The 26,939-nt window shown below is 43.6% G+C and overlaps 1 protein-coding gene across 2 annotated transcripts in view; it reads left to right on the top strand.

Moving 5' to 3' along the window:
• Window positions 1-18,238, top strand: part of SLC25A40 (solute carrier family 25 member 40) — a 31,697-nt gene extending 13,459 nt beyond the window's left edge. The window contains exons 6-11 of one of the 2 annotated variants that reach the window (XM_089666279.1): window positions 6,080-6,201; window positions 7,462-7,635; window positions 11,289-11,398; window positions 11,619-11,700; window positions 14,146-14,226; window positions 17,967-18,238. In XM_089666279.1, coding sequence (XP_089522405.1) covers window positions 6,080-6,201; window positions 7,462-7,635; window positions 11,289-11,398; window positions 11,619-11,700; window positions 14,146-14,226; window positions 17,967-18,085 — 688 coding nt within the window. In that variant the 3' untranslated portion in view covers window positions 18,086-18,238. Of the gene's footprint in view, window positions 1-6,079; window positions 6,202-7,461; window positions 7,636-11,288; window positions 11,399-11,618; window positions 11,701-11,904; window positions 14,079-14,145; window positions 14,227-17,966 lie in introns of those variants that run through there. The other variant, XM_089666286.1, reaches the window with a different exon arrangement.
• Window positions 18,239-26,939: the final 8,701 nt, after the last annotated feature.

Genomic DNA, 26,939 nt, shown 5'->3' with positions numbered 1-26,939 from the left:
ATTGTACCTAGCTGGACCAGACCAATTTTGATAGGTGTATGGGCAGCCTCAGATAGTTGCCATTGGAACAGGTCTCTCTCTTGGGAGATTTCCCTTCAACTCACCAGGAAAAATAGAGGGGTGAATCTTCCCAGTGGGGAAACAGACATCAATAAACACTAAAAAGAGGTTCTAACCATTTTACATTCTATCCAAACTAAAAAAGTTTAGGCTTTTGTAGCTCTAACCCCTGGGTACAAGGATCTGTGCTGTGTCACTCAGAACTCTTGTGGTGCCAAGAGAGGGTGCAAGCAAGTGACACTCAACTGCAGAGTCATTGCAGAGGAACATCCATGGTTTCTGGGTTACTGGGGAAGCCAACTGGTTAGATGCTGCTGCCTCGTGTAACTCTGACGGCCATCTTGGGTTAGACAGAATCTATTTAAGATCCTTGGTCCCGGGCTTGGCACACATTTTGCGAGTGGACAGAATATGGACAGGTCACCCGTATGTCAGGGAAAGTGACTAGTGATAGGGAAAGGTTCCAGATGAGTAGAACAAGCTAGGGACACGCCATTCTTCCTGGGATCCTCCCTCTTGGGTGCAGACTGGCCAGGGCGCATTCCGCCCTCTGAGACAGACGCTGTCATCGGGCTCAAGACCCGCTCAGTTCTACATTGCCAAGATATGCTGTGAGTGTTCTCAGTCAGGTGCCTTCCCGCTGGGCTGTTGTACCGTTGAAATTTGCCTTCAATATAGTTTCTGTTTACTGCAACCAAACTCTATTTAGTTACTGCTGCCACACCATGCTGTATCCTCCCACAAATGGCTTTGCCCGGGCAATTCTGTTTAAGTCTCCCCTTGACCCCTCCTATGCCCCAGAGCATAATACAATAGTTCATTATATGTACTGTGAATGATCCATAATATTTTTGAAGACAGACTTCTACCAGAAGTCTCTAAAACCTTGGAGACACTGGAGCATGCGGCTCTGCAAAGAGTCACTGTGACGGAAGCGTAGGCGGGACAGAACGCACACGGAGGATGATAAACACACAAAGTTTTATTGAAATAGGAGAGACAATCAGGGTAACAAGGGTAGCATCCGGGTACCCAAAAGGGGGGGAAGAGGGGGAGGAGTCCAAACAGTGATAATCCGGCTCAGGATAGGGCGATTCAGGTAGCGATGGTCCGAGCACCCAGCGAGGCAGTCCAGGTAGCTACGATAACCCGGGCACACAATAGGGGCAGTCCAGGCAAGGGAGAATATGGGTGTACAATGGGGCAGTCCAGGCAGGGGCAATATGGGGATTCAATGGGGCAGTACAGGCAGGGGAAATATGGGCATTCAGTGGGGCAGTCCAGGCAGGGGTGATATGGGCACCCGTTCAAGCAGTCCGGGCAAGGGGCACACAATAAGGACAGTTCCACACTCCGCCACATGCGGCTTGTAGGGGCACTCATGGCAGATAGTTTCCAGGGGCAACCAGCAGACCATGTGCAGGAACACTCACGATTTCAGGGGCGGCAGCAGCCAGTAGACAGGGACTCATGCAGCACTCAGCTTTCCAGGGACAACCAGCGATCAGCAGACAGGGACAGCTTTCCAGGGACAAAGCAGTCAGCAGGCACAGGGGGGTGGGGGTGCACTGTGACAGCCCCTCCCCCTTTTCTTTTACAAGTGGCGGCAAGGAGACCCCTGATTAAGTGCTTTCCATAGTTATAGTGATAAACTACCTAAGTTATTTAAAGCTGGAAATGGTGAATATGTTTTTCCATAGCTGTAGTGGCTAATTTTGAAAACTTCAGTTGCCTGGGCCACTGATGTTGTTTTCCCCCAAACTTTGTCCCCTTATGACCTGTTTTGATCATAAAAGAAAATGTTGGATTCAGTGGTTGGGTTCCATAAATGACCTTTATAACACAACATGTGCTGTTGATTAGATTATATAAGAGTCATTAAACAAACAGGATTTCAAAGGTGAAACTCTAAGCTGTTTTGTCCTTTGAACTGGTTCTGTTTTTAAGATTCCTCAAACTATTATTTCACTCTCTCGCTTGCAGTACGACTTTGTGAGAAAACCATATTTAGGATGATGTTACCTAAACTGTCTTTGTAACATATTTATTTAAATCTTTCACTGACAAGCCATCACAGCAGTCCATGTAGTCCTAGTCTAAATCTGTTTGACCAGTCTTGTGGTTCACTCTTCACTGCCATAGTGCACAGGAGGCAAACCAATAATAGGTTTATGTTAAAGGATAACTGGTCTTTTAAATAAAGTTTAGTTATCCTTCCTGCCTAGACTCTTTGTACAAAATTAAGTAACCCCCCCATGCACTAGATGCATACTTGCCTACATGCTCTATCAGATAGATGAAAAGGGCAGTTTTACTCGAGTTACTGGGTTCCCTGAAGAATATGGAGTTTATGGAGAAATAATTATATATATGTTGGCATTGATCCTTCTATGCACAGTCCTTATATCAGTATGCAAACTAAATCCCTTGGTTTTAATGTGAACTGTTAGACAGGGTCAATTTGGTTTGTTGCAGGCTGGCTGGTAAGTAAGCTAGGAATTTTTGTTTTTTGTTTATTGACACGTCTTGCCCTTCCATGTGCTCCTTGCTGCAAAGACCAGTTATACAGTCATGGCCGAAATTGTTGGCACCCTTGATATTTTTCCTGAAAATCAAGTATTTCACACAAAAAAGGTATTGCATTAACACATGTTTTGCTATACACATGTTTATTCCCTTTGTATGTATTGGAACAAATATAAAACAGAGGCAGAAAAGCAAATATGACATAATGTCACACAAAACCCCAAAAATGGGCTGGACAAAAGTATTGGCACCCTTAACTTAATATTTGGTTGCACACCCTTTGGAAAACATAACTGAAATCAGTCGCTTCCTATAACCATCAATAAGCTTCTGACACCTCTCACCCGGAATTTTGGACCACTCTTCCTTTGCAAACAGCTCCAGGTCTCTCTTATTGGAAGGACACCTTTTCCCAACAGCAATTTTAAGATCTCTCCACAGGTGTTCAATGGGATTTAGATCTGGGCTCATTGCTGGCCACTTCAGAACTCTCCAGCGCTTCTTTGCCATCCATTTCTGAGTGCTTTTTGACGTATGTTTGGGGTCATTGTCCTGCTGGAAGACCCAGGATCTTGGACGCAAACCCAGCTTTCTGACACTGGGCCCTACAGTGCGACCCAAAATCCTTTGGTAATCCTCAGATTTCATGATGCCTTGCACACAGTCAAGGCACCCAGTGCCAGAGGCAGCAAAACAACCCCAAAACATCATTGAACCTCCACCATATTTTACCGTAGGTACTGTGTTTTGTTCTTTGTAGGCCTCATTCCGTTTTCGGTAAACAGTAGAATGATGTGCTTTACCGAAAAGCTCTATCTTGGTCTCATCTGTCCACAAGACGTTTTCCCAGAAGGCTTTTGGCTTACTCAAGTACATTTTGGCAAACTGTAGTCTTGCTTTTTTATGTCTCTGTGTCAGCAGTGGGGTCCTCCTGGGTCTCCTGCCATAGCGTTTCATTTCATTTAAATGTCGACGGATAGTTCGCGCTGACACTGATGCTCCCTGAGCCTGCAGGACAGCTTGAATGTCTTTGGAACATGTTTGGGGCTGCTTATCCACCATCCGGACTATTCTGCGTTGCAATCTTTCATCAATTTTCCTCATCCGTCCACGACCAGGGAGATTAGCTACAGTGCCATGGGTTGCAAACTTCTTGATAATGTTGCGCACTGTGGACAAAGGCAAATCTAGTTCTCTGGAGATGGACTTGTAACCTTGAGATTGTTGATATTTTGCCACAATTTTGGTTCTCAGGTCCTCAGACAGTTCTCGTCTCCTCTTTCTGTTGTCCATGCTTAGTGTGGCACAGACAGACACACAATGCAAAGGTTAAGTGAACGTCTCTCCTTTTTATCTGCTTTCAGGTGTGATTTCTATATTGCCCACACCTGTTACTTGCCCCAGGTGAGTTTACAGGAGCATCACATGCTTGTAACATTCTTATTTATCCGCAGTTGTGAAAGGGTGCCAATACTTTTGTCCAGCCCATTTTTGGAGGTTTGTGTGACATTATGTCGAATTTGCTTTCTTTCCTCCCTTTTTTTGTTTTGTCCCAATACACACAAAGGGAATAAACATGTGTATAGCAAAACATGTGTTAATGCAATACGTTTCGTGAGAAATACATGATTTCCTGGAGAAATATCAAGGGTGCCAACAATTTCGGCCATGACTGTATGTTGGGGCGGTTGCCATTTGTTTGTACTGTTGGTGAATTGGTGAATTGGTGAGGTGATGCACTGGATACATTTTCTGCCATTTTGCTATTGCTTCCAGCCCCAAGTCCAATCTTTAACAAGCTCGTGCAGACTCCACCTCCGCAACATCGCCAAAATCCGCACCTTCCTAACCCCAGAAACCACTAAACAGCTCATCCACTCTCTCATCATATCACAACTCGATTACTGCAACTCCCTCCTCACTGGCCTGCCTCGCCGCTGGCTATCCCTGCTTCAGTCGATCCTGAATACGGCAGCCAGACTCATTCACCTTTACAACCACTCCATCTCTGCCACCCCCTCTGCCAATCCCTCCACTGGCTTCCGATTGCGCAACGGATCAAATTCAAAATCCTAACACTGACGTACAAAGCCGTCCACCATACTGTCCCGAACTACATCACTGACCTAATATCCAAGTACCACCCAGCACGCACACTCCGCTCCTCACAAGACCTCCTTCTCTCTAGTTCCCTGGTCTCCTCCTCCCATGCCCGCCTCCAGGACTTCTCCAGAGTGTCACCCATCCTCTGGAACTCCCTGCCCCAACCCATCAGATTATCACCTACTCTCCTCTCCTTTAGGCGCACCCTGAAAACCCACCTCTTCAGGGAAGCCTACCCCACCCCCTGCTAACTTGCCGACCTCCTCCACTCTTCCTACCACTCCATTCCCCACAGCTTTCTCCTCCTGTGCCACCACCCCCTCCCTCCTAGATTGTAAGCTCGAAAGAGCAGGGCCCTCGATCCCCTCATGTTTTGCATTGTATTGGTATTGTTCTGTCACATGTTTTGTCCCCCTCTGTAATGTACAGCGCTGAGCGAACTATCGGCGCTTTATAAATACTGTATAATAATAATAATAATTGCTGGGTGTCCAATGCATCTATTCTACGTTAATGTGGGGTGGGCTCCCTCCACCAGGCACACCTGCCCTTTAATCCATCCATTATTATATATTTGCTCCAACTCAGGAGAATCTCAAATTATAGAGTTAGGACTGCAGTACACTGTTTCAGTTTGTTGCAGGCTGGCTGGTAAGTGAGCTGGGAATTTTTGTTTGTTGGTTCTAGATGCATACTTACCTACATACTCCATCAGATAGATAGATGAAAAGAGCAGTTTTACTCAAGTTACTGGGTTCTCTGGAGAATATGTAGCTTATGGAGAAACGATTTCTTCAATGAATCCCTAGATATTAGTAAAACCCTGAGGAGTTTTAATTCTTCTCCAGTTTATCTAGAACTAAAAGTAGGCATACCAGAACCTAACCAATATGCTATCCCTAACCTTCAAGGGAAATTCTAAATTTCACAGTGACATATACTGTATTACCACAGTAATAAACAACATTTTGGTGAAAATACTCAAATGTCAAATTTCCAGGGCACCAAATTATTTGTGTCCAAATGAAAAAAGAATCTAGATTTTATAAGTGATGTTTTTAAAAGGAAACACACACACACACAATTACTAAAACTGGTGCAGCTGTTCATGGTAGCCAATCCAGCTTGTTCGATTAAGCTTTGGCAATAAACCCTGGAAGCTGATTGGTTGCTATGAAGAGCTGCACTAGATTTCGCACTCTCCGGTATTAGTAAATCTCCCCCAATGTCTTTAGCAGAATCCAACTTCAGGATACACTTTTGTATATAATTTCTTCCATCAGAATATTACAAACTTAAATGGGGAATTCAGGTTGATGCTGATCTTTTATTATTGGGTGCCCATGGTCACCATTTTGATTTTGTTTTGATGTCTCTGTCTTTATCACAGAGTAATGGCCATACCGGCTACGGTCATCTACTTCACCTGTTATGACCAACTGCGAGACTTACTGATCCATCGCGTGAATAATGCCGAAACTGCGTCCCTCATCTCTGGAGCCACTGCCAGATGTAAGGATTGTGGCCCGTTCTTGACAATGATCAACTTCACATAGAAGAGAATATTTTAAAGTAAACATTACCTGAATAACATGTATGATCTGTGTATTGTAAACAGTTGCAGTGGTTTTCTATTAAAAAAATATTTTTGCATTAAAATGTTACTAAACCCAGGACCTTGCCTTCCTAAACCCTGGTCTTCCACAGTATGAAGAACATAGAAATTCAATTATTTTAGTAAATATAAACTGCTAAATACCTTTTCTCGTCAGCAGTATATAGCAATCTTGTGACTACTATCAGTGTCTGGCCAAGCACTGGTTAATCTTGTAGGAGTTTTCATTCTCCTCTGGCTGTCCTATGAGGCTGCATGACCCCTGGATCTTCTGGCGGCTCCGATTCGGCCCTGTGCTGATCACATACACACAAAAAGTTCTCTATCAATACACACCAAACTGAGCATGTGCAGACTTGCCAATGAGTATTACCCCTTAGATTCCACAGTGAGTATAACAAGCATGCTTTACTGCATATACAGACTGATTTTACTGCTGTGGGGTTAGTAACATTTTAAGTCATGCATTGGTGCTTCCTGTGTACATAAACTCCAGCAATTCTAGTGACTGCTCTGCATGGTGTCTCAGGGCAGGTTTCTTGCAGTGACATCAGTGGATCATGCATGTTCAATGTATGTTGACATGCTTGTAGCCTTCAATGGAAGAGTGTGTGACAGGCAGGGTGACTACATAAGAGAACAATTGGAAGGCAGGGAAGACTTCAAAAAAGTGTGAGTGTGTGTATACATAGTAAGTGTGTGTGTGTGTGTGTGTGTGTGTGTGTGTATATATATATATATAATGTGTGTGTGTGTGTATATATATATATATATATATATATATATATAAAATGTATGTATAAAAAAATCAAAATGTGTTTTTGAACTCCAAGTTAAGTTGAATCTGTATTTATAACAGTACAGAAGCAAGAACAGAGCACAAAGGGCTTTCCCTATTTTGTATAATGTACTTAGTGAAAGCATTTGTACCGTTATGCATAACACAAGAAGATTGCATTAACGTGAAGTTCAAAAAACATCTTTTGGAGTATCTGTATTGTGTGGAACCTGAATTTTTCCTGCACCCAGTATACATACTAAGGATTGCACCACATGTGAATGTCACCTAGTGAACTGGTATATATGTTAGTATTTTGGGTTGTCTGAAACCATGGTATGTACAGTTGGTGCTCATGAAGCCATGTTTTATTTTGCAGTGGGCGCAGTAACTTTAATAAGTCCATTGGAACTGGTCAGGACCAAGATGCAATATCGGCCTCTGTCATATTGGGAGCTGAGACAGTGCATTGAGATTTCTGTGGCCAATGATGGCTGGTTGTCTCTCTGGAAAGGATGGGGCCCCTCTGTGCTGAGAGACGTCCCATTCTCTGGTAGGTTCCTTATGGCTAACTCTGTGTGCTACCTGAGAGTAAACATATATTGTATTTGTAACATTTGGCATTCACAGTAAGGTAGTGCTAATGCTTGAAGGGGTGGAAACGGCAATGGGGGGCACGGGGCCTTCTCAATGACACCCTTCCTTCTGCACCGCTGCTAAGCTGCTGTCAGCCTGTCCTCCAACCAGCATTATAACTATTATGTTTGATGTTGTGGCTCATCCTTTTCCCAGCACAGCCATTCTCTAAATGGGTTTTATGATTTACCTGTAAATTTATCCTTAAATCTCAACTTCTAGTATATTTATTTGGCAGATTGACAGAAGGAAAATGTACATTCCACATGATACAGCTTTTATTTATTTATTTATTTTTAACTGAGCCCTATATTTTGCGGGTGAACAGCATAAAAGTCTCTCCTGCCTTCATTCCTGAGCATTTATTCATAAACACCACTTATGTATTACTGCTCCTTCTAATTGTAATATTTTACCACAATTTACTACTGATCACATGTCCTGATAACTGCAATAGAAAGATGATGGTCACTTGATACAAGGCTCTGACCTTATCCCTATGTACTGGTATAGCTGATACAAGGCTCTGACCAAATCCCTATGTACTGGTATAGCTGATACAAGGCTCTGACCAAATCCCTATGTACTGGTATAGCTGATACAAGGCTCTGACCATATCCCTATGTACTGGTATAGCTGATACAAGGCTCTGATCATGTCCTTATGTACTGGTATAGCTGATACAAGGCTCTGACCATGATACAATGTGTTTACCTATGTATTGATATATCTGATGCTAGGCTGCAGTCATATCCCTATGTACTGGTATAGCTGATACAAGGCTATGATCATGTCCTTATGTATTTATATATATAGCATTTGTACTGGTATATCTGATACAATGCTTTTACCATATACCTACAGTCAGGTCCATAAATATTGGGACATCGACACAATTCTAACATTTTTGGCTCTATACACCACCACAATGGATTTGAAATGAAACGAACAAGATGTGCTTTAACTGCAGATTGTCAGCTTTAATTTGAGGGTATTTACATCCAAATCAGGTGAACGGTGTAGGAATTACAACAGTTTGCATATGAGCCTCCCACATATGCAGGGACCAAAAGTAATGGGACAATTGGCTTCTCAGCTGTTCCAGGGCCAGGTGTGTGTTATTCCCACATTATCCCAATTACAATGAGCAGATAAAAGGTCCAGAGTTCATTTCAAGTGTGCTATTTGCATTTGGAATCTGTTGCTGTCAACTGTCAAGATGAGATCCAAAGAGCTGTCACTATCAGTGAAGCAAGCCATCATTAGGCTGAAAAAACAAAACAAACCCATCAGAGAGATAGCAAAAACATTAGGTGTGGCCAAAACAACTGTTTGGAACATTCTTAAAAAGAAGGAACGCACCGGTGAGCTCAGCAACACCAAAAGACCCGGAAGACCACGGAAAACAACTGTGGTGGATGACCGAAGAATTCTTTCCCTGGTGAAGAAAACACCCTTCATAACAGTTGGCCAGATCAAGAACACTCTCCAGGAGGTAGGTGTATGTGTGTCAAAGTCAACAATCAAGAGAAGACTTCACCAGAGTGAATACAGAGGGTTCACCACAAGATGTAAACCATTGGTGAGCCTCAAAAACAGGAAGGCCAGATTAGAGTTTGCCAAACGTCATCTAAAAAAGCCTTCACAGTTCTGGAACAACATCCTATGGACAGATGAGACCAAGATCAACTTGTACCAGAGTGATGGGAAGAGAAGAGTATGGAGAAGGAAAGGAACTGCTCATGATCCTAAGCATACCACCTCATCAGTGAAGCATGGTGGTGGTAGTGTCATGGCGTGGGCATGTATGGCTGCCAATGGAGCTGGTTCTCTTGTATTTATTGATGATGTGACTGCTGACAAAAGCAGCCGGATGAATTCTGAAGTGTTTCGGGAATATTATCTGCTCATATTCAGCCAAATGCTTCAGAACTCATTGGACGCCGCTTCACAGTGCAGATGGACAATGACCCAAAGCATACTGCAAAAGCAACCAAAGAGTTTTTTAAGGGAAAGAAGTGGAATGTTCTGCAATGGCCAAGTCAATCACCTGACCTGAATCCGATTGAGCATGCATTTCACTTGCTGAAGACAAAACTGAAGGGAAAATGCCCCTAGAACAAGCAGGAACTGAAGACAGTTGCAGTAGAGGCCTGGCAGAGCATCACCAGGGATGAAACCCAGCGTCTGGTGATGTTTATGCGTTCCAGACTTCAGGCTGTAATTGACTGCAAAGGATTTGCAACCAAGTATTAAAGAGTGAAAGTTTGATTTATGATTATTATTCTGTCCCATTACTTTTGGTCCCTTAACAAGTGAGAGGCACATATGCAAACTGTTGTAATTCCTACACCGTTCACCTGATTTGGATGTAAATACCCTCAAATTAAAGCTGACAGTCTGCAGTTAAAGCACATCTTGTTCGTTTCATTTCAAATCCATTGTGGTGGTGTATAGAGCCAAAAATGTTAGAATTGTGTCGATGTCCCAATATTTATGGACCTGACTGTATGTATTGATATATCTGATACAAGGCTCTAACCATGTCCCTATGTACTGTTATATCTCATACAAAGCTCAGATCATATTCCTATATACTGCCGTATCGGATACATAGCTTTAAGCATATCCCTATATACTGCTATATCTGAGAAAAAAGCTCTGATCATATCCCTATATACTCCTATATCTAATACAAGGCTCTGATGATATTGCTATGTATTGGTATATCTGATACAAGGCTCTCTATCCATGTCCCTAAGTACTGGTATATCTGATACAAAGCTGTGACTATACCCCTATGTACTGGTATATCTGATACATAGCTGTGACTATACCCCTATGTACTGGAATATCTGATACTAAGCTGTGACTATACCCCTATGTACTGGAATATCTGATACTAAGCTGTGACTATACCCCTATGTACTGGTATATCTGATACTAAGCTGTGACTATACCCCTATGTATTGTTATATCTGATACTAAGCTGTGACTGTACCCCTATATAGTGGTATATCTGATACTAAGCTGTGACTATACCCCTATGTAATAGTATATCTGATACTAAGCTGTGACTATACCCCTATGTACTGGTATATCTGATACTAAGCTGTGACTATACCCCTATGTAATAGTATATCTGATACTAAGCTGTGACTATACCCCTATGTACTGGTATATCTGATACATAGCTGTGACTGTACCCCTATGTACTGGTATATCTGATACATAGCTGTGACTATACCCCTATGTACTGGTATATCTGATACTAAGCTGTGACTATACCCCTATGTACTGGTATATCTGATACTAAGCTGTGACTATACCCCTATGTACTGGTATATCTGATACATAGCTGTGACTGTAACCCTATATACTGGTATATCTGATACTAAGCTGTGACTATACCCGTATGTACTGTTATATCTGATACTAAGCTGTGACTGTACCCCTATATACTGGTATATCTGATACAAGACTCTTGCCGTATCCCTCTGTCCTGTCTCTTGCTATGTACCAATATAAAAGATGCAAGGCTATAACGATATCCCTGTGTTCCATTTCCAGCAATGTACTGGTACAACTTTGAGTTTGGCAGGAAGTGGCTGTGTCGGAGATACAACAAGCTGGAGCCAACGGTTCCTATCAGTTTTACAGCCGGCGCCATGTCTGGTTCGGTAAGTTTTGTATGTTCATATTTCTGAAAAGATTGCAGAAATGTGTCAATATACTGTGCTTACCCCTGTGAGTGTCCTCCCCTCCATAGGAACATGAGTGGATGAAAGCTATAACTGTACCAGAAGGATAGTCAGATCTCTCCTCCGCCCCACCTGTCTGTATGGGACACTGACACTGGCTGATGGGAGGGTTATCTAACTCTGTCCCGTGTGTTTTCAGATTGCTGCATTTGTAACTTTACCATTTGATGTTGTGAAAACTCGAAGACAAATAGAACTTGGGGAGCTGGAGGCAATGAATAGTAAGTCTCTCTCTCTCTTCTGTTTTTTTTTTTTGTTTTTTTTGTTTTTTTAAAGTAGAATCTGCAACACAATATACTAATTTAAATTGATTGGATCACATAGTTTTGAAAACATACTTACAAAAAAAAAAAAAGTGTCCTGTGCATGTTTTTTGTGTTGTAAGCTTCTTTATCATTTAGTGAATACAGCCTATTTTTCAACAGAGCCTGGTCTAAAAGTCACGTGATGATACTTTTCATTCTTCTCAGCTAGTACAGTACCTTTCCATCTGAAATCTTGTGGCATTTTAGAGGCTGGATTGGTACCAGAAAGAAAGAAGCATTTTCCTGCCCCCTGGATTTTCAGATATGTTGGTTCTAAAGTACACTTTACACAAGGACATCATAACTTGTAGGAGAGTGCATGGGCACCAATAACACTGTAAAAATAATCTTTTTAAAAATAATACTCCATTTTATGTGATTGTGATGTAGATCATCTATCAAGCTGAAGTTTAATCTGCTTCTCTTTTGCCTTAAAGTGGATCTTCAGCTTCCACCCTTTTGGTTTTGTTTTTTTAATTCTACCCCTTCTTACCTTTTGCCGATCTCTCCAGTCACCCACCCAGTGGATCCAGCATTGTCCTGCCGACATCCTGTTTTCAGAAGCTGTCACTCGGGTCCTGTGCTGCACGTCATCCCGCTGGCTCTTCCGGGTTCAGCTGGCAGGCCTCCCGGTGATGTGCTGCTAGGTCTGCCTTCCTCCTCCTCTGTGAATTTAACACTAAAGGCATGTATTGGAGGCGGGACCTAACCCTTTTTCAGAAAAAAAAACGGTAAAAGAGAAAATAAAGACACTATACAGGTAGCGGACCGGAGGAGGGGTGGACAGGAGGCACTTTCTATTTCTGGGTGAAGATCTACTTTAACTGGTTCCCTTTTTCCCCCTCATCAGAATGTAATGAAATTGTTACATAAAAACTTCCCTTTTTCATTACATTCTTTATTTAGAATCAGTGATGTCATCACTAGGCCTCTGTGCTTCTTTGTGCGATGCAAGCAGATCATAGCTGGTGTGAGGGGGCCTGCAGGGTGCTTCCTGAAAATATCACAACACCCAACCTCTTATCCGTGGTGCAAGCAGTGGGCTGGCTCTTGGTGGAGCTATGCAAATATCAATATGCCTCGATGGGTGGATGTCAGTCTGGAGGAATGGACATTGCTAGGTAGTCTATATTTGCATGCAGGCCGGCCTGGGTAACACACACATGTGATGTTGAGCCTCCATGATTGAAAGAGCATCCAATGAATGAAAGGGGCGGGGCAGGAACAGTAAGCCTGGGGAGGAAAGAACTAGATGACTTGCTGCAGTTTCTAAGGCACATTGTGAGCTGCTCAGAGTGTACAGGGAAAGCAAACTCGGTACATAAGAGCCTGTGCAAGACTGAAGGTGAGGCTGGAGTACAGCTAAGTATATCAGAAGCAAATCTTTTTTTTTTTGGGTAGGGTTGGGATGGTGTTCCCTAATCCCTTTTTTTTTTTCTTTTTCTATTTTATTTGTTATCTGTTTCCCCTTTCTATTCACTTTCTGTTGTGTAGACCCAACCAGTGAGAGGAAAACTGTCCAAAGTCAGGGAAACCCTCTCTCTGACAACTGTCACCTTAACAGGTGTTCCCATTGGAATATTTTCCATCTATTCTTGTTCTGGAGAGAAAATCAAGCAACATTTTGGATTTCCACTGCCTTTTGTGGTCACCAGGTCACATGGAGTGAATTTTCCTAGCATGAACTTAGACAGCATTAAAAACCTGACAGGGGTTCTAATATTTCCATACACTATCCCAGCCTTTTTCAACCAGGGTGCCTTCAGGTTTCTTCAGGGGTGCCTTGGCAAAATGCCTTAAAAATTGTGTACAAGCCTGCCTTTTAGCTGCACAAAGCCACAGGCCTTCATTGTGCACCATTACAACTTTCTAGCTACCGGCGACATAACAACCAATGATGTCATCAGTTGATAAGAAGGACATCGGACACCTGCACAGCATCCTTGCTTGCCCCTCTCCGTCAGCACTGGGGTCACATTAGCTGAGTGCGAGAGAGAAACTGAGGGAGAAGAGAAACATTGGCATACTAGTCAGTACCAGAGTGCAAAAATGTATTTGCTTTGGAAGACTATATCACCGCTAACGTTGGGTGTCCCACATGTGCAGATGTTGCTGCGTTTTGTAAAGCTATTAGTTTAGTTTTTTTACATTTTGTAATGGGTGCCTCAAGATTGTGGAGAATATTAAAGGGTGCCTTGACTGAAAAGAGTTTGAGAAATGCTGCTCTATCCAGGACAAAAAATATTTAGGGTTTAGACACATTTTATGACTTGTATTTCCTTGTACGGGTGATATTTCTAATAGATCAGTAAAATGCATTTTTTTATGCTACATTTGACTTTTTCCCTAACTTTTCTTTAGAGTCTCCAAAAAGATCCTCATCAACCTGGAACATGATGATGAGGATCATATCTGAGAATGGCTTCAAGGGGCTATATGCTGGTGAGTTTGTGTATGGTGTCATAATCTGTGAATTGTAAATGGAACCCCTCTCCCACCAATTCTCTTCTTTTATATGGATGAATACTGAAAAAGTTGCATATTATGTAACATCATCCAGTATACAGTAAATCTGTACTGTGAGCTCCCTCCCATGCTGGTCTGTTTTATCACGGTGTTTTGATAGTTTATGTTCTTGGGATTTTTTCCGATCTGTGGGTATAGGATTAGAATCTTTTTTATGGTTGAACTGGATGGACGTTTGTCTTTTTTCAGCCAGACTAACTATGTAACTATGTGCAATGAGTGATCACACAAACACTTGCAAGTAAAATTAAACTGTGTATAACATTTAATGAAGTAATGACAGATAAAGATAACATATGTATTAATATTGGAAATAGATGCCTTTTGCCAAGGAGTCCCGCCCGTTTTTTATGGCTTTGCAGAGGATCAAACATGTGCAGCAGCCCTGGTGAGAGATTAACTTGTTCCAGTTTGGGCTGTTATATACTGGAATAGTTGATAGTAATGGCCTTTCATAACCTGTGAAAATTTGTATTACCTTCTAAGGAAGATAGCACACATCCCTGAAGCGGCTTGGTCAGTTTGTAATGATATTTCTGTAGTATTAGGTCAGCTAAAGTAAAAACATCCCTATATGGCCCCATGTATACTTCAGTCCAAGCTGGACCAATATACAGTAACTATGTAAAAACTTCCATAACTAAACTTCAGCTTTAACCACGTCACAGAGCTAGTCCAGGCTATGGAAAGATCCCGACAATATGGTTGGGATCCACCCACATGTCTGACTGGCAGCTGGCTCAGCTTTTAAGCAGCGCTGATGAGAGCCCGAGCCATCTGCTTCTGCCCCCTCCCCAGCCTGATGATCCAGTAAGCATGGGAGGGGCAGAACAGACAGCCACCGCTCTGTTCACTGAAGACCGAGAACTGAGTGATCAGTGGTCTTTGATCGCTCAGTTCTCGCTGCAGAGCCAGTGGGGGACAGATAATCAATGCTGCATCCACCTAGGTGAGTATAAATATACACTGCTATAAAAAATTAAAGGAACACTTTTATTAATCAAAGTATAGCATCAAGTTAAACTGGGATATTGATCTGCTCAGTTAAGTTGCAGAGGGGGCTGTTAATCAGTTTCCGCTGCTTTGGTGTTAATGAAATTAACAACAGGTGCACTAGATGGCCAACAATGAGACAACCCCCAAAACAATAATGGTTTTACAGGTGGAGGCCACTGACATTTTTTTCCTACTCATCTTTTCTGACTGGTTTTCACTAGTTTTGGCTAGTGTCACTACTGGTAGCATGAGGCGATACCTGGACCCTGCAGAGGTTGCACAGGCAGTCCAACTCCTCCAGGATGGCACATCAATACGTGCCATTGCCAGAAGGTTTTCTGTGTCTCCCAGCACATTCTCAAGAGCATGGAGGAGATTCCAGGAGACAGGCAGTTACTCTAGGAGAGCTGGACAAGGCTTGTAGAAGGTCCTTAACCCATCAGCAGGACCGGTATCTGCTCCTTTGTGCAAGGAAGAACAGGATGAGCCCTACAAAATGACCTCCAGCAGGCCACTGGTGTGAATGTCTCTGACCAAACAATTAGAAACAGACTTCCTGAGGGTGGCCTGAGGGCCTGACATCCTCTAGTGGGACTTGTGCCCACTGCCTGGCACCATAGCGCTCGATTGGCATTTGCCATTGAACACCAGAATTGTCAGGTCCACCACTGGCACCCTGTGCTTTTCACAGATGAGAGCAGGTTCACCCTGAGCACATGTGACAGACTTGAAAGGGTCTGGAGAAGCCGTGGAGAACGTTATGCTGCCTGTAACATCGTTCAACATAACTGTTTTGGTGGTGGGTCAGTGATGGTCTGGGGAGGCATATCCATGGAGGGACGCACAGACCTCTACAGGCTAGACAATGGCACCCTGACTGCCATTAGGTATCGGGATGAAATCCTTGGACCCATTGTCAGACCCTACACTGGTGCAGTATAAGCAGCAGAACGTTGTACCATATTAGTCATTAACAAAAGCAGAACTTTGGATTTAAGATGATGCTATTCATTGAGTAACTAAATGAATTGTAGTTCAAGCTTTTCAAACCTGCTGGTCTCTTCTTCAGGAAATATTATGCCTAGAGAATAGCCAATTGCCTCTCGGGGATTAGGTTTTTTTCTCCCCTGCAGGAGCAAATTGGGTCATGCTTTGCTTTGCTGTTTTTTTTGTCTTCCTCTGGATTAACTGTGGGTTTTGTATATGGAATTGTATATATTTTTTTTCATCCTTTTTAATTGGTTGAACTAGAAGGACTTCTTTTTCATATCATGCCTATTGAATAGCCTATTTCCTCTTGGGGGATCAGGAAGGATTTTTTTCTCCCCTGCTGGAGCAAATTGGATCATACTTTGCTGTTTTTTTTTTTTGTCTTCCTCTGGATCAACTGTGGTTTTGTATATGGAATTGTATTTTTTTTTTCATCCTTTTTATTGGATGAACTAGATGGACTTCTTTTTCAACCAGACTAACTACACCCACTGGCCACTTTATTAGGTACACCTGTTCAATTGCTTGGTAACACAAATTGCTAATCAGCCAATCATATGGCAGCAGCTCAATGTATTTAGGCATCTAGACGTGGTGAAGACAACTTGCTGAAGTTCAAACCGAGCATCAGAATGGGGAAGAAAGGGGATTTAAGTGACTTTGAATGTGGCATGGTTGTTGGTGTCTGAGTATTTCAAAAACTGCTGATCTACCTGGAATTGCACACACAACCATCTCTAGGGTTTACAGAGAATGGTCCGAAAAAGAGAAAATATCCAGTGAGCAGCAGATGTGTGGACAAAAATACCTTGTTGATGTCAGAGGAGAATGGGCAGACTGGTTGCTGCGACATTCAGATGGTAGGGTCAGAATTTGGTGTAAACAACATGACAGCATGGATCCATCCTGCCTTGTATCAACGGTTTAGGCTGGTGGTGTAATGGTGTGCGGGATGTTTTCTTGGCACTAGTAAGGTGTACCTCATAAAGTGGCCGGAGAGTGTATATGAAGAATATAACATGAAGAAGAGGCCATGGTGCTATGAATGCTGGCACTACAATCTATTCAAAGTGGCACTACACTCCATCTGAGCACCACAAACCAAAAACGCTATTAAATTCATTTTTAATACTCAAAGCAAACCTTGCCATCCATCCATGTCTCTATGTCTCCATGCTTTATTATGTTGAGAAATCACTTTGAAATAGACCTCGCTAGCATTTGTAGCTGTGGCCATCTTGCGTAAGGGCAGATGATTCATGTAGCATTTACTTCCTGGGATCCATCTGCCCTTAGCTCAGGCATGCAGGCAGGAAGGTGTGCTTAGCTGAAAAAAAAACCTCTCCTCCCCTCCTGAATACTTCTGAGATGTAAGACATCATTTGCCCTGACCAGAAACCAGGAAATAACTGAAGGAAAAATGATTTAAAAGAAGTAAATATAATATATCTTCCTATCTACTTACTAATGGTTGTAGCAAAAGGAATAAAAACTGTCAATGTTGATTGAGAGAGTAGAATTCCGCTTTAGTTAGCCGGTAAATTGCATCACTCTGAATCCAAACTTCCACTAAGAACTTGGAGACCTGCTACCACTGACTCTGCATTCTGCTGAATGTCCAATTTTTAGTGACTTACTTTTTTTTTTTTCTTTCTTAATATCCATTGCAGGTCTTTTGCCTCGTCTGATGAAAATCGCTCCAGCATGCGCCATAATGATTAGCACTTATGAATTTTGGAAGGCCTTTTTCCGCAAGTTAAACAAGGAACGGCAGCTGAAAGCGTTGTGATGAGGTTTTGCGTTTAAGCAATGCTAGATCCTGCGTCATATATATGTCCAATGTATGAAGTGCAGAGCTCCTCTCCTGTGTATTGCAACAGATTCTTTTTATTTTCCCAGTAGGAATTAAAGGAAATGAGCAGAGTACCTTAACCGACAGCAACCAATCAGAAGTAATCTTTCACTGCTGCCAACAGCGGAGCTCCAGTTGCTTTGGGTTCCTGCATTTTGTATAATCATCTTTGCCCCTTTCGGTGTTGTAACCTCCGGTGTCCATTGTAAGCGGTAGAAGAGGCTTGCGGCGATTGGAGTGAGGGCACTGTGGGCATTTTCCTTTTTGTTTAAGCTCTTTCTATTTTTTGGGGGGTGGAAAATTTCTTTAACGTGTATCTACATAAAGCCAAAACTTTTTACTGGGGTTTTGGATAGTGTGGGAAAGGGTTAGAACCTCTGTCAGGTTTTTATTGCCATGTTCCCGCTGGGGAGATTCACCCTTTCTGTTGACACCAAGATTCAAAATATGAAAAGAAATCCTAAATGTGACTGTTTTCACCAAAACTGGGATGAAAGGGAGATCAACCAATGGGATCACTTATTCCAGGGGCAGCTGTCTAAGGTTACTTTCACACTGATCTGTAGTAAAAACTGAGTTTTTACAGCGTTTGCTGTGTTTTTTTTTTTTTTTTTGTACAAGACATGTGACTCAAAATCCCCACCAAAAACGCAACGTGGGTGCGTTTTTGCAGTGTTTTCCATTAATTTCAATGGAGAGGTGTGTTTTTTATGTGTTTTTTTTTTTTTTTTTTTTTCCTACTGCACCAAAATGCAGCAAGCAGGATTTAAAAAATAATGCAGCCGACCCATAACAGATCAGTGTGAATATTTCCATAGGATTACATGGTCACACCACATTTCTTCTGCTTTTTTTTTTAACACAAAAGCGGAATACAAGCAGATGAGTGTGAAAGCAGCCAATGAGGGGACTTCCGCTCACTTTGTTGAGATTTTCTCTTACCTTCTCTTGTGTCTGTAGGACAGGAAATGAAGAGAAATCAATCACAAATGGCAAGCAACAAAAAAAAAAAAAAAAGGATAAGTTCATCTTCAGAACATGTTACATGCTCCACCCAGCGGCGGACTGACCATGTGGAAACTCGGGCACTGCCCGAGGGCCCGGGGTCAGTGTCATGAGATGCCCCTGGTACCTTTTTCATAGGCTTTTTTGAGTTTGGGCAAGGACACAGGGGCCCCATGATCCCCTATTGCCCGGGGGCCCCATGAGTTGTCAGTCCGCCCCTGGTTCCACCCATTTTTAGGACCTCCCTGCACCCGCTGTCACAATTTGCAGGGCTCCGCCCACGTGGCTGCATCATTCATTTACAGTTTCTTGTGAATGAACACCTACAAGTACCATCAGCCACTGTGGCTGACGGCTTGTAGTTCTCAATGAAGTACGAATGGGCTGGTGAGCACTCTGGTAGTCTATTGACTTTTCCTGCTCTCAGGTATACAAAGTATGGGCAGGCAGCTTTGCTGAGAATCTGCAGGAGCCTGAGATTGCACCTGCCATCTGCTGATTGTGAGTGCAATGCTCTGTAGGCTCCTTAGAAAAAAAATATAAAAATGCATATTTTTTTACTTAATAATAATAGTAAGCAAACTTAAATAAATAAATAGACAAAAAATATAAAGTCCCATACACCTAAAGTCCAAAATAAAGTCCAAATGTCCAAAAAAATCTTTGCAAGTGATTTCCCAATAAATCTTTCTCCCCGGATCAGATTGGTGGTATACTCCAGAGAATCTTCAAATACCTCAAAGAAAAAGATCTCAACATAGTATATTACCCCAAATATTAGAATAAAGTGCCACACGTGTCACATGCAGATACACAAAAAGTGCCACAGCAATCGTGAGATCTCAGGACTAGTAATTCAATCAGTAACTCCACTGCACACAATATAAAAAGTGCATAATTACCCCAACATAGATAAAATCAGCATAGAATCCATAGTATAGATGAGAATGCCTCCAAAACATAGTTCTACCATCTTCTCCAACCATTTCCCATAGACCTCATAAACAGACCAGGGATCAGTATGTATATTAAAAGATAAACATATTTTATTGTAGCAACTTACATTGAAATTTGATGAAAACAGCTTCCATGTAGTGAGATAGTCCAAAAAGACCCCACCCCTTAGAGGTAACTCTTTTTAAATCACCATACCACTGAGAAGGAGAGCCAGGCAAACATGGAAGTCTCCAGGGTTGGAACAACCGCGTGTTCCAGAACCCAAAATGGGCGCCACTGCACTTCCGGAAAACCGTCAATACGTCACCACGTCACGTGCCCCAGACGCGTTTCGTCACATCCGGACTTTTTACTTGCCAAAAAAAATGTGCATTTATTTATTTATTTTGACAAGGTGAACTTATCCTTTAACTATTCCCTACTCTACTCAAAATTAACCAATTCCCCCCCCCCCCTAAAACAGTGCGGCCCACATTAATAGAATGTAGTTTATTTATAATATTTTATACCTGTAAATAGTTTTAAAAGAGAATTCAAGATAATAAACTTAAAAAAAGAAAACTAGTTAAACTATCATAGTTTATTTTTCACAGTCCTAGGTCCATAGTTGATTATTTTGTGCTATGAAATATTTTTTTATTAATGTGTGTTCCTAGTTTTATTACGGTAAACCTGTTGCAAAAATTGGGTAATTCAGACAAAGCATATGATGAAAAAAATTACATAAACATACTCTCAGGGCTGTGGATAAGGGGGTACCACCAGTCCTCCTGTACGGGGCCCAGGCCTGCAGGGGGGCCCAGGCAGCTGGGTGAATTGGATGTGGGCAGGAAGGGTGAATGGGGCAATTACTGGAACCAATCCCCTATATGGCTCTCTCGGCAGCAGCTGAAAGCTGCTGCAGAGAGAAACATACAGGGGATCAGTTCCAGTAATTTACCAGCCTCTTCCATTCCTGAATGAACACGAGTCACCTGTACTGATCACTCACTGTGTTCATTCATAACTGAAGCATAATAAACTGTGGGGGTTTTTTTGTGGGCATGGGGGGCCCTGTTAGGTTGGCTTATGGGGCCATTTGGTTTTGGGGGGGCCCTGACAGGTTGGCTGTAAGGGGCCCTGTGGATTCTAACAGCAGCCCTGCATACTCTCAATGAAAACTGCAAGTAAGCATACTCAGTAGATCCACATACATCAGTAGCTAGAGTTATGTGTACATTCCCTGTAAATGTTTCACTTTATCACATCCGTAAGCTGGCCATACATGGCTTGAATATTGCCGATTCAGCAGGAATTGTGAGTGTTCTGCTGGTGGCTGACAAACTTTGATTTAAAAAATGGAAATGCGTTGGCCAAACAATTGGTCCATCTAATCAGATGCAGCCACTGTGTGTGTGCTCAGACAGCCATGAGCGCTGTGGATGTCTGAATACAAGAGCCAGCAGGGGAGATCCCTCCATTTATACTGTTGCATGGCTTGCATTAGCATCCTTGTTGATCAGCGAGGCTGTTCACCTTTAGGCTAAGCGGTAGAAAGGCTTAGGAGGCAGGAAGGGGAGGGGCCAAACTTGACCTTTTCAAGAAAAGTCAAGATTTGCAGATATTTATAGCTGTATGTATCTGTGGATGTACTGATTGTTTCTACATGTGGTTTTCACGGATGGAGGCCTGAGCACAGTGCTGTCATAGGCCAAGTCTGCGTTTTGCAACAGGTTTACTTTAGGAGCAAATGAAGTGATTATGAGAGATTTTTGTACTTGGTGTAACGCTCTTACCCACAGCGGGTAATCTATGACATCCCAGATGGAGCTTCCTTGACTGTATAATGTATTGATGTTCTCTGTGTGACATCCAGGATTTTGGTGACTTGTATCGATATCATGTGATGTTGGCCAAATAAGCACAGAACATTTTTTTTATGTCTGTTATAAAGGTGCCTTAGGCCTACAATACACGTTACAATCTGACCGCACAATCCCTGTACAATCAACCTTAGATATTGTAATACAAGGACCTACCTAACCTATCCCATAATATCTATGGAATCAGACAGGCTCTTGCACTACATGCTAGATACTAGTAGATGTGTCTTGGAAATTCGCTTTAACGAATTTCTCCTTACCGTGAGTACTCGCAGTTGGATGCGCAGAAATCCCCCATAAAGCTGTGCGAATCTCGCTTACCACGACTGCAGCCAAACTACACGATTCCTGCCCATCCAAATACTTTGGTTCTGTTGAATTTGTGGGTGATGGAGCTCCGTTACCCTGGAATGATCACACGACACTCTAAGGCTGGTTGCAATCCACATAAGGGCCGGCTTTAGGCTCAGCTCTCTGTTTTTATTAAGAATACACACATGCCCCCCACATGAATAAAGTCAAACCCTCCCACCGAACAATACAATGGGGATTGCCTATACAGAGGATATACATTCCAATTGGAGCATAGCCTTTGCTATTATCTATCACTGGTCCTCCCCCATGAGTCTTCTGAGGTCAGCAGACTTCCTCCCCTTCCCCCCTATGAGCCATCTGAGGTCATATTTCCTGTCCTACTAGCTTCTATTGGTATGCAAAATTCTCTGCACAAGCACTCCCTAAAAATATCAGTCTGTACCTGGATGGGCCCGATACGATCTTTATTAAAACACATCCATCCAAGATACAGTTTCAAGTTGGTAATGGGTTGTAAGATATGCATAAGCCTACACGTGGAGTTCACACCGCTTGCGCATTGCGTTATGAAGCCCACGTGGTACCATGCTGCTGATATGTGGATACAGGCCCACGGTCTACTGACAGCAGCATTCGCATGGAATGCCGTGGTGGTATACACGCCGGTCTATAAGCGCAGATCTGCCATCTCATCCATTACCAAGCCGAGTACTGTAATACATACATTGTACATGCGCATGGCCCAATTGCAGCCTTCAGAGCTTTAATTAGGCCACACGAGAGACATATGAATAACACGAATACATGACACATTTAAAGTTCGACCAACAATACAAAATTTCCATGACATTCCCTCCTGTTTTATCATATTCTCCTCGTGTCCCTTCTTGATCTTCTTCAGCTTGATGGGTGTAGTCTCAAACTTCAAAGAGTTCCTGTAGTTGTCCCTGAGAATAAAGCTCCACGGGGTACCTGAAACAACAAGACCCGACGCAGACTCGACGCAAACAGGCTTGATTGAAGCGATGATCCTCAAGAGCGTTGGAACCTTCACTACAGGAAGGCTCTTGCAAAAACCACAAACAGACTTGTGGTATGAATAAAGCTTGTGATCCCACGGTGGTCTGGGGAGATCCAGCAACAGATTCTCAAATTGCCCCTGCAGACGGGGCCACACAAGGCTGGTCTCGACCCAGACAGTTTTCCAAATCGCAGACACAAACCATGATGAGGCTTGAAGCTTGCTTGAAGGTCTTGGAGAATGTGGTCTTCAGAGAGATAAATTAGAGGGAAGCCAGGACGTAATCTGTAGAGAAGGTGGATGGTTGGTGAGGTCTTCCTCCGATCAGTGGTTGGAGTGGGATCCCAGGAGCGGGCATGGAGATGTGGTCGTCTGCCCGAGCTTGGTTTACACGGTCGATGAGGCAACAGGAACATCTCACCGCGGCATATAAAAGGCAGATGAAAAAGAGAAGCATCAGGACATACACTCCCACTTCCTTCAACCAAGATCCGATGGAGAACAGGAAATCTCCCAATCCTCCCAAACCCTTGAACGGATTCCAACCCTCACTAGCTATAGCTCTAGCTTTTCCCTGTAGTTCACTAACTTTGTCCATATGGGCCTGGACCTTGTCATCGGTGTCTTCTATCCAAGTACAACAATCCTCTCCGATGAACTCACAGAACCCCCCTTTGGCGGCTAAAAGATAATCGAGGGCCATCTTCTCCTGAAGCACTAAAATTCCCATCTGTCGTTGTTCTTGGGCAATTTCTCTGACAGCCTCTACGGTCTCGTTAAACATACTATCCACGATGACAGAAAAATTGTTCAGGCGCTTCATAAGTTCTATTCCCCATCCTGTCCATGAGGGGAACCAAGCCCATGCCTGGTCGCCCTCAGAGAACAGTTCCCTGCGAACTCTCCCTGCCATCCTTACCTTCTTGTGGACCATCAACTCTTCATGGTCCATCACTACATAGGATGCGGGGACTAGCTTTATGAGGGCACACGAACCTTTCGCGTTCTGGGGAAATGTTCTATAGGCTGCCGAACCACACAGAAAATAGTATGGACCTGTCAGAGCAGAACAGGAGGAGTTCCTCGTTCGGCCTCTGGCACTGAGCAACAGTTGCACAGACTGGGGGATTGCTCCCTCAGTCTGCACATCACATCCGTCCTTCCAACACACGTGGTCTGGTCGGTCAGTGTGGTTACTCAGAAAGGAAGTCTGGTTAGTCAGATTGACAGTTATACCTCCCTCGCAGGTGGTAATCCCAACAAACTTGTTACCTGTGCCAAAGCTGATGTTAAAGCACACCTGAGGGCTGCCTAGCTGTCCAGTTACCCATAATGGACTGGTGAGGGCCCTACAGGAGCTAGAGCTAATATTGGTGCTGAAACTGATGTTACCTGCTAAAAATGTGTCATTAAGTTCTACCGATAAATGTCTACGTGGGGGCTGACCAGGGGTCCCTTGCTTTTTCATGCCGACGCGGATGTCATATAGGGCATGAACAGCGGCCATTGCGGACATGTGATGACTGGGTGGGGGCTTAGAGCATACCCAACAGTTGGTTTTGTTGGCGGTTCTGGCTAAACGTAGGTGCATTTTAAATAAAAGGTTGGGGTATCTGCCATCTTTTCCTCCGTTCACACACATGTAAGACATACAAACAAAAAGAAAAAGGAAAATGACACCCCTCATTCTCTGGTGTAGCTGAAAAGCTTCTTGCAGTGGCTTGCGTGCACCCAGTTGTCTCGTCCCTCGAGTTTGAGTGAGGTAGGTGTCGTCAGCTGGACTTGGTATGGTCCGGTGAACCGTGGCTCGAGTCCGGTTCTTTGATGTTTCTTTAGGACGACCCAATCACCTGGCTCAATAGAAAGAACACCTGTTATTGTATTTGGATCGGGGAGCGATTCGCGAACCCGATGGTGTATCTTCTGCAGCTCCCGTTGCAGAGATTGCACATAACCTGTAAGCTGTGAATGCAAAGACGACAACTGTTGAGGAAAGTACAACCCTGTTTTGGGAGGTCCCCCAAACAACACCTCGTAGGGTGACAGCCCATGTGGTTGCCGAGGGGCATTCCGGATGGAATAGAGGGCAATGGGGAGACACTCAGGCCAAGGTTTTTTGGTATCGGCCATGATTTTGGAGATCCTGTTTTTAAGGATTCCGTTGAGACGTTCAACCTTACCGCTACTCTCGGGGTGATACGGGGTGTGTAGCCCTTGGTTGATGTGAAGGGCTTTACATACCTCTGCAAAGATCTGTCCAGTGAAGTGTGACCCCCTATCGGACTCGATGGTTTCAGGTAGACCCCAGCGGCACACAACCTCAGACAGGATTTTCTTCGCCGTGGTACTAGCGTTGGCACATGTGACGGGCCACGCTTCAGGCCAGCCTGAAAACATATCTACACAGACCAAGGCGTATTCGTACGGCCCACTCTTTGGTAACGAGATGTAATCGATCTGGATGCGTTGGAAGGGGCGTTCAGGTTTTGGTGAGTGCCTTTGGGGTATTACTACCGTTCTGCCAGGGTTGTGTAGGGCACAGACTAGGCAAGAAGCTGCAAAGGTAGCTGCAGCAGTACTGAACCCAGGTGCAATCCAATGCTCGTCTACCAACGCACACATAGCCGTCTTAGATTGGTGCCCAGGGTAGTGAGCCAAGTGGGCCATCATGGGGAAAAGGGACTTTGGCAAACACCATCTTTTGTTCAGGCACCAAATGTCATTCGACCCTTGGGAGGCTCCTGCTGCTGTCCATCTAGCCTTCTCCTGCAAACCCGCCTGCGATTGCAGTTTTTTAAACTCGTCTAATGAAACCTCTGAAGGGATGGCCAGCATCAGAACCCCCGTTTCTTGAACCAGTGCACCGGCCTTTGCGGACCGATCTGCCAAAGCGTTTCCACATGCCTCCACACTAGTCTCAGTGGTATGAGCTTTCACCTTAAGAACAGCAATCTCCCGTGGCAGGCCGAAGGCAATGAACAACCTGTCAATCAGTTCTGCATGCTTCACCGGTTTACCTGAACTTGTGAGAAATCCCCTCGCTTTCCAGATGGGACCAAAGTCATGTGCAATACCAAACGCGTACCTCGAATCCGTATAAACATTAATCCTCTGACCTTCATGTAACTCACATGCCCTGGCCAGTGCCCACAGCTCAGCTTCCTGAGCTGACATATGTGCGTTCAGAGAGCCCTTTTCCACAACGTCACTTTCCGTCGTGACCGCGTAACCAGTGTGTGGCTTACCGTCTTGGGTGTAGTACCTGGACCCATCGACAAAAAGATTTTTCGCTTCCGGTATTGGCGTTTCCTTCACTGGGCTGATCGCCGCTGACTCCAGTTCCATCAAAGAAATGCAGTTGTGTCCTTTGGAAGAGAGGTTAGTAGTGGACAAAGAAGACATGTTAGTAGAAGAGGTGTTAGTATTGTTAGTCGGGTTGCAAAATTCAGCACCGTCGTTGTTGTCCTCCCCCCCTTTCTCGTCTTCCAACACAGGAAGAAGAGAAGCTGGGTTAAGAATAGTGCATCGTTTGATAGAGAGGTTAGTAGGAGTTAGGAGGGCTACCTCGTATTTGGTCAATCTTGCTGCAGAGAGATGTTTAGTTTGGACCTGGTTTAGGATCTCTTGCACC

Source organism: Staurois parvus, unplaced genomic scaffold (genome assembly GCF_062004578.1).
Source record: "Staurois parvus isolate SC_StPar_1 unplaced genomic scaffold, SC_StPar_1.0 ptg000051l, whole genome shotgun sequence".
Taxonomy (NCBI): domain Eukaryota; kingdom Metazoa; phylum Chordata; class Amphibia; order Anura; family Ranidae; genus Staurois; species Staurois parvus.
This window is presented reverse-complemented; position numbering and strand designations above follow the sequence as displayed.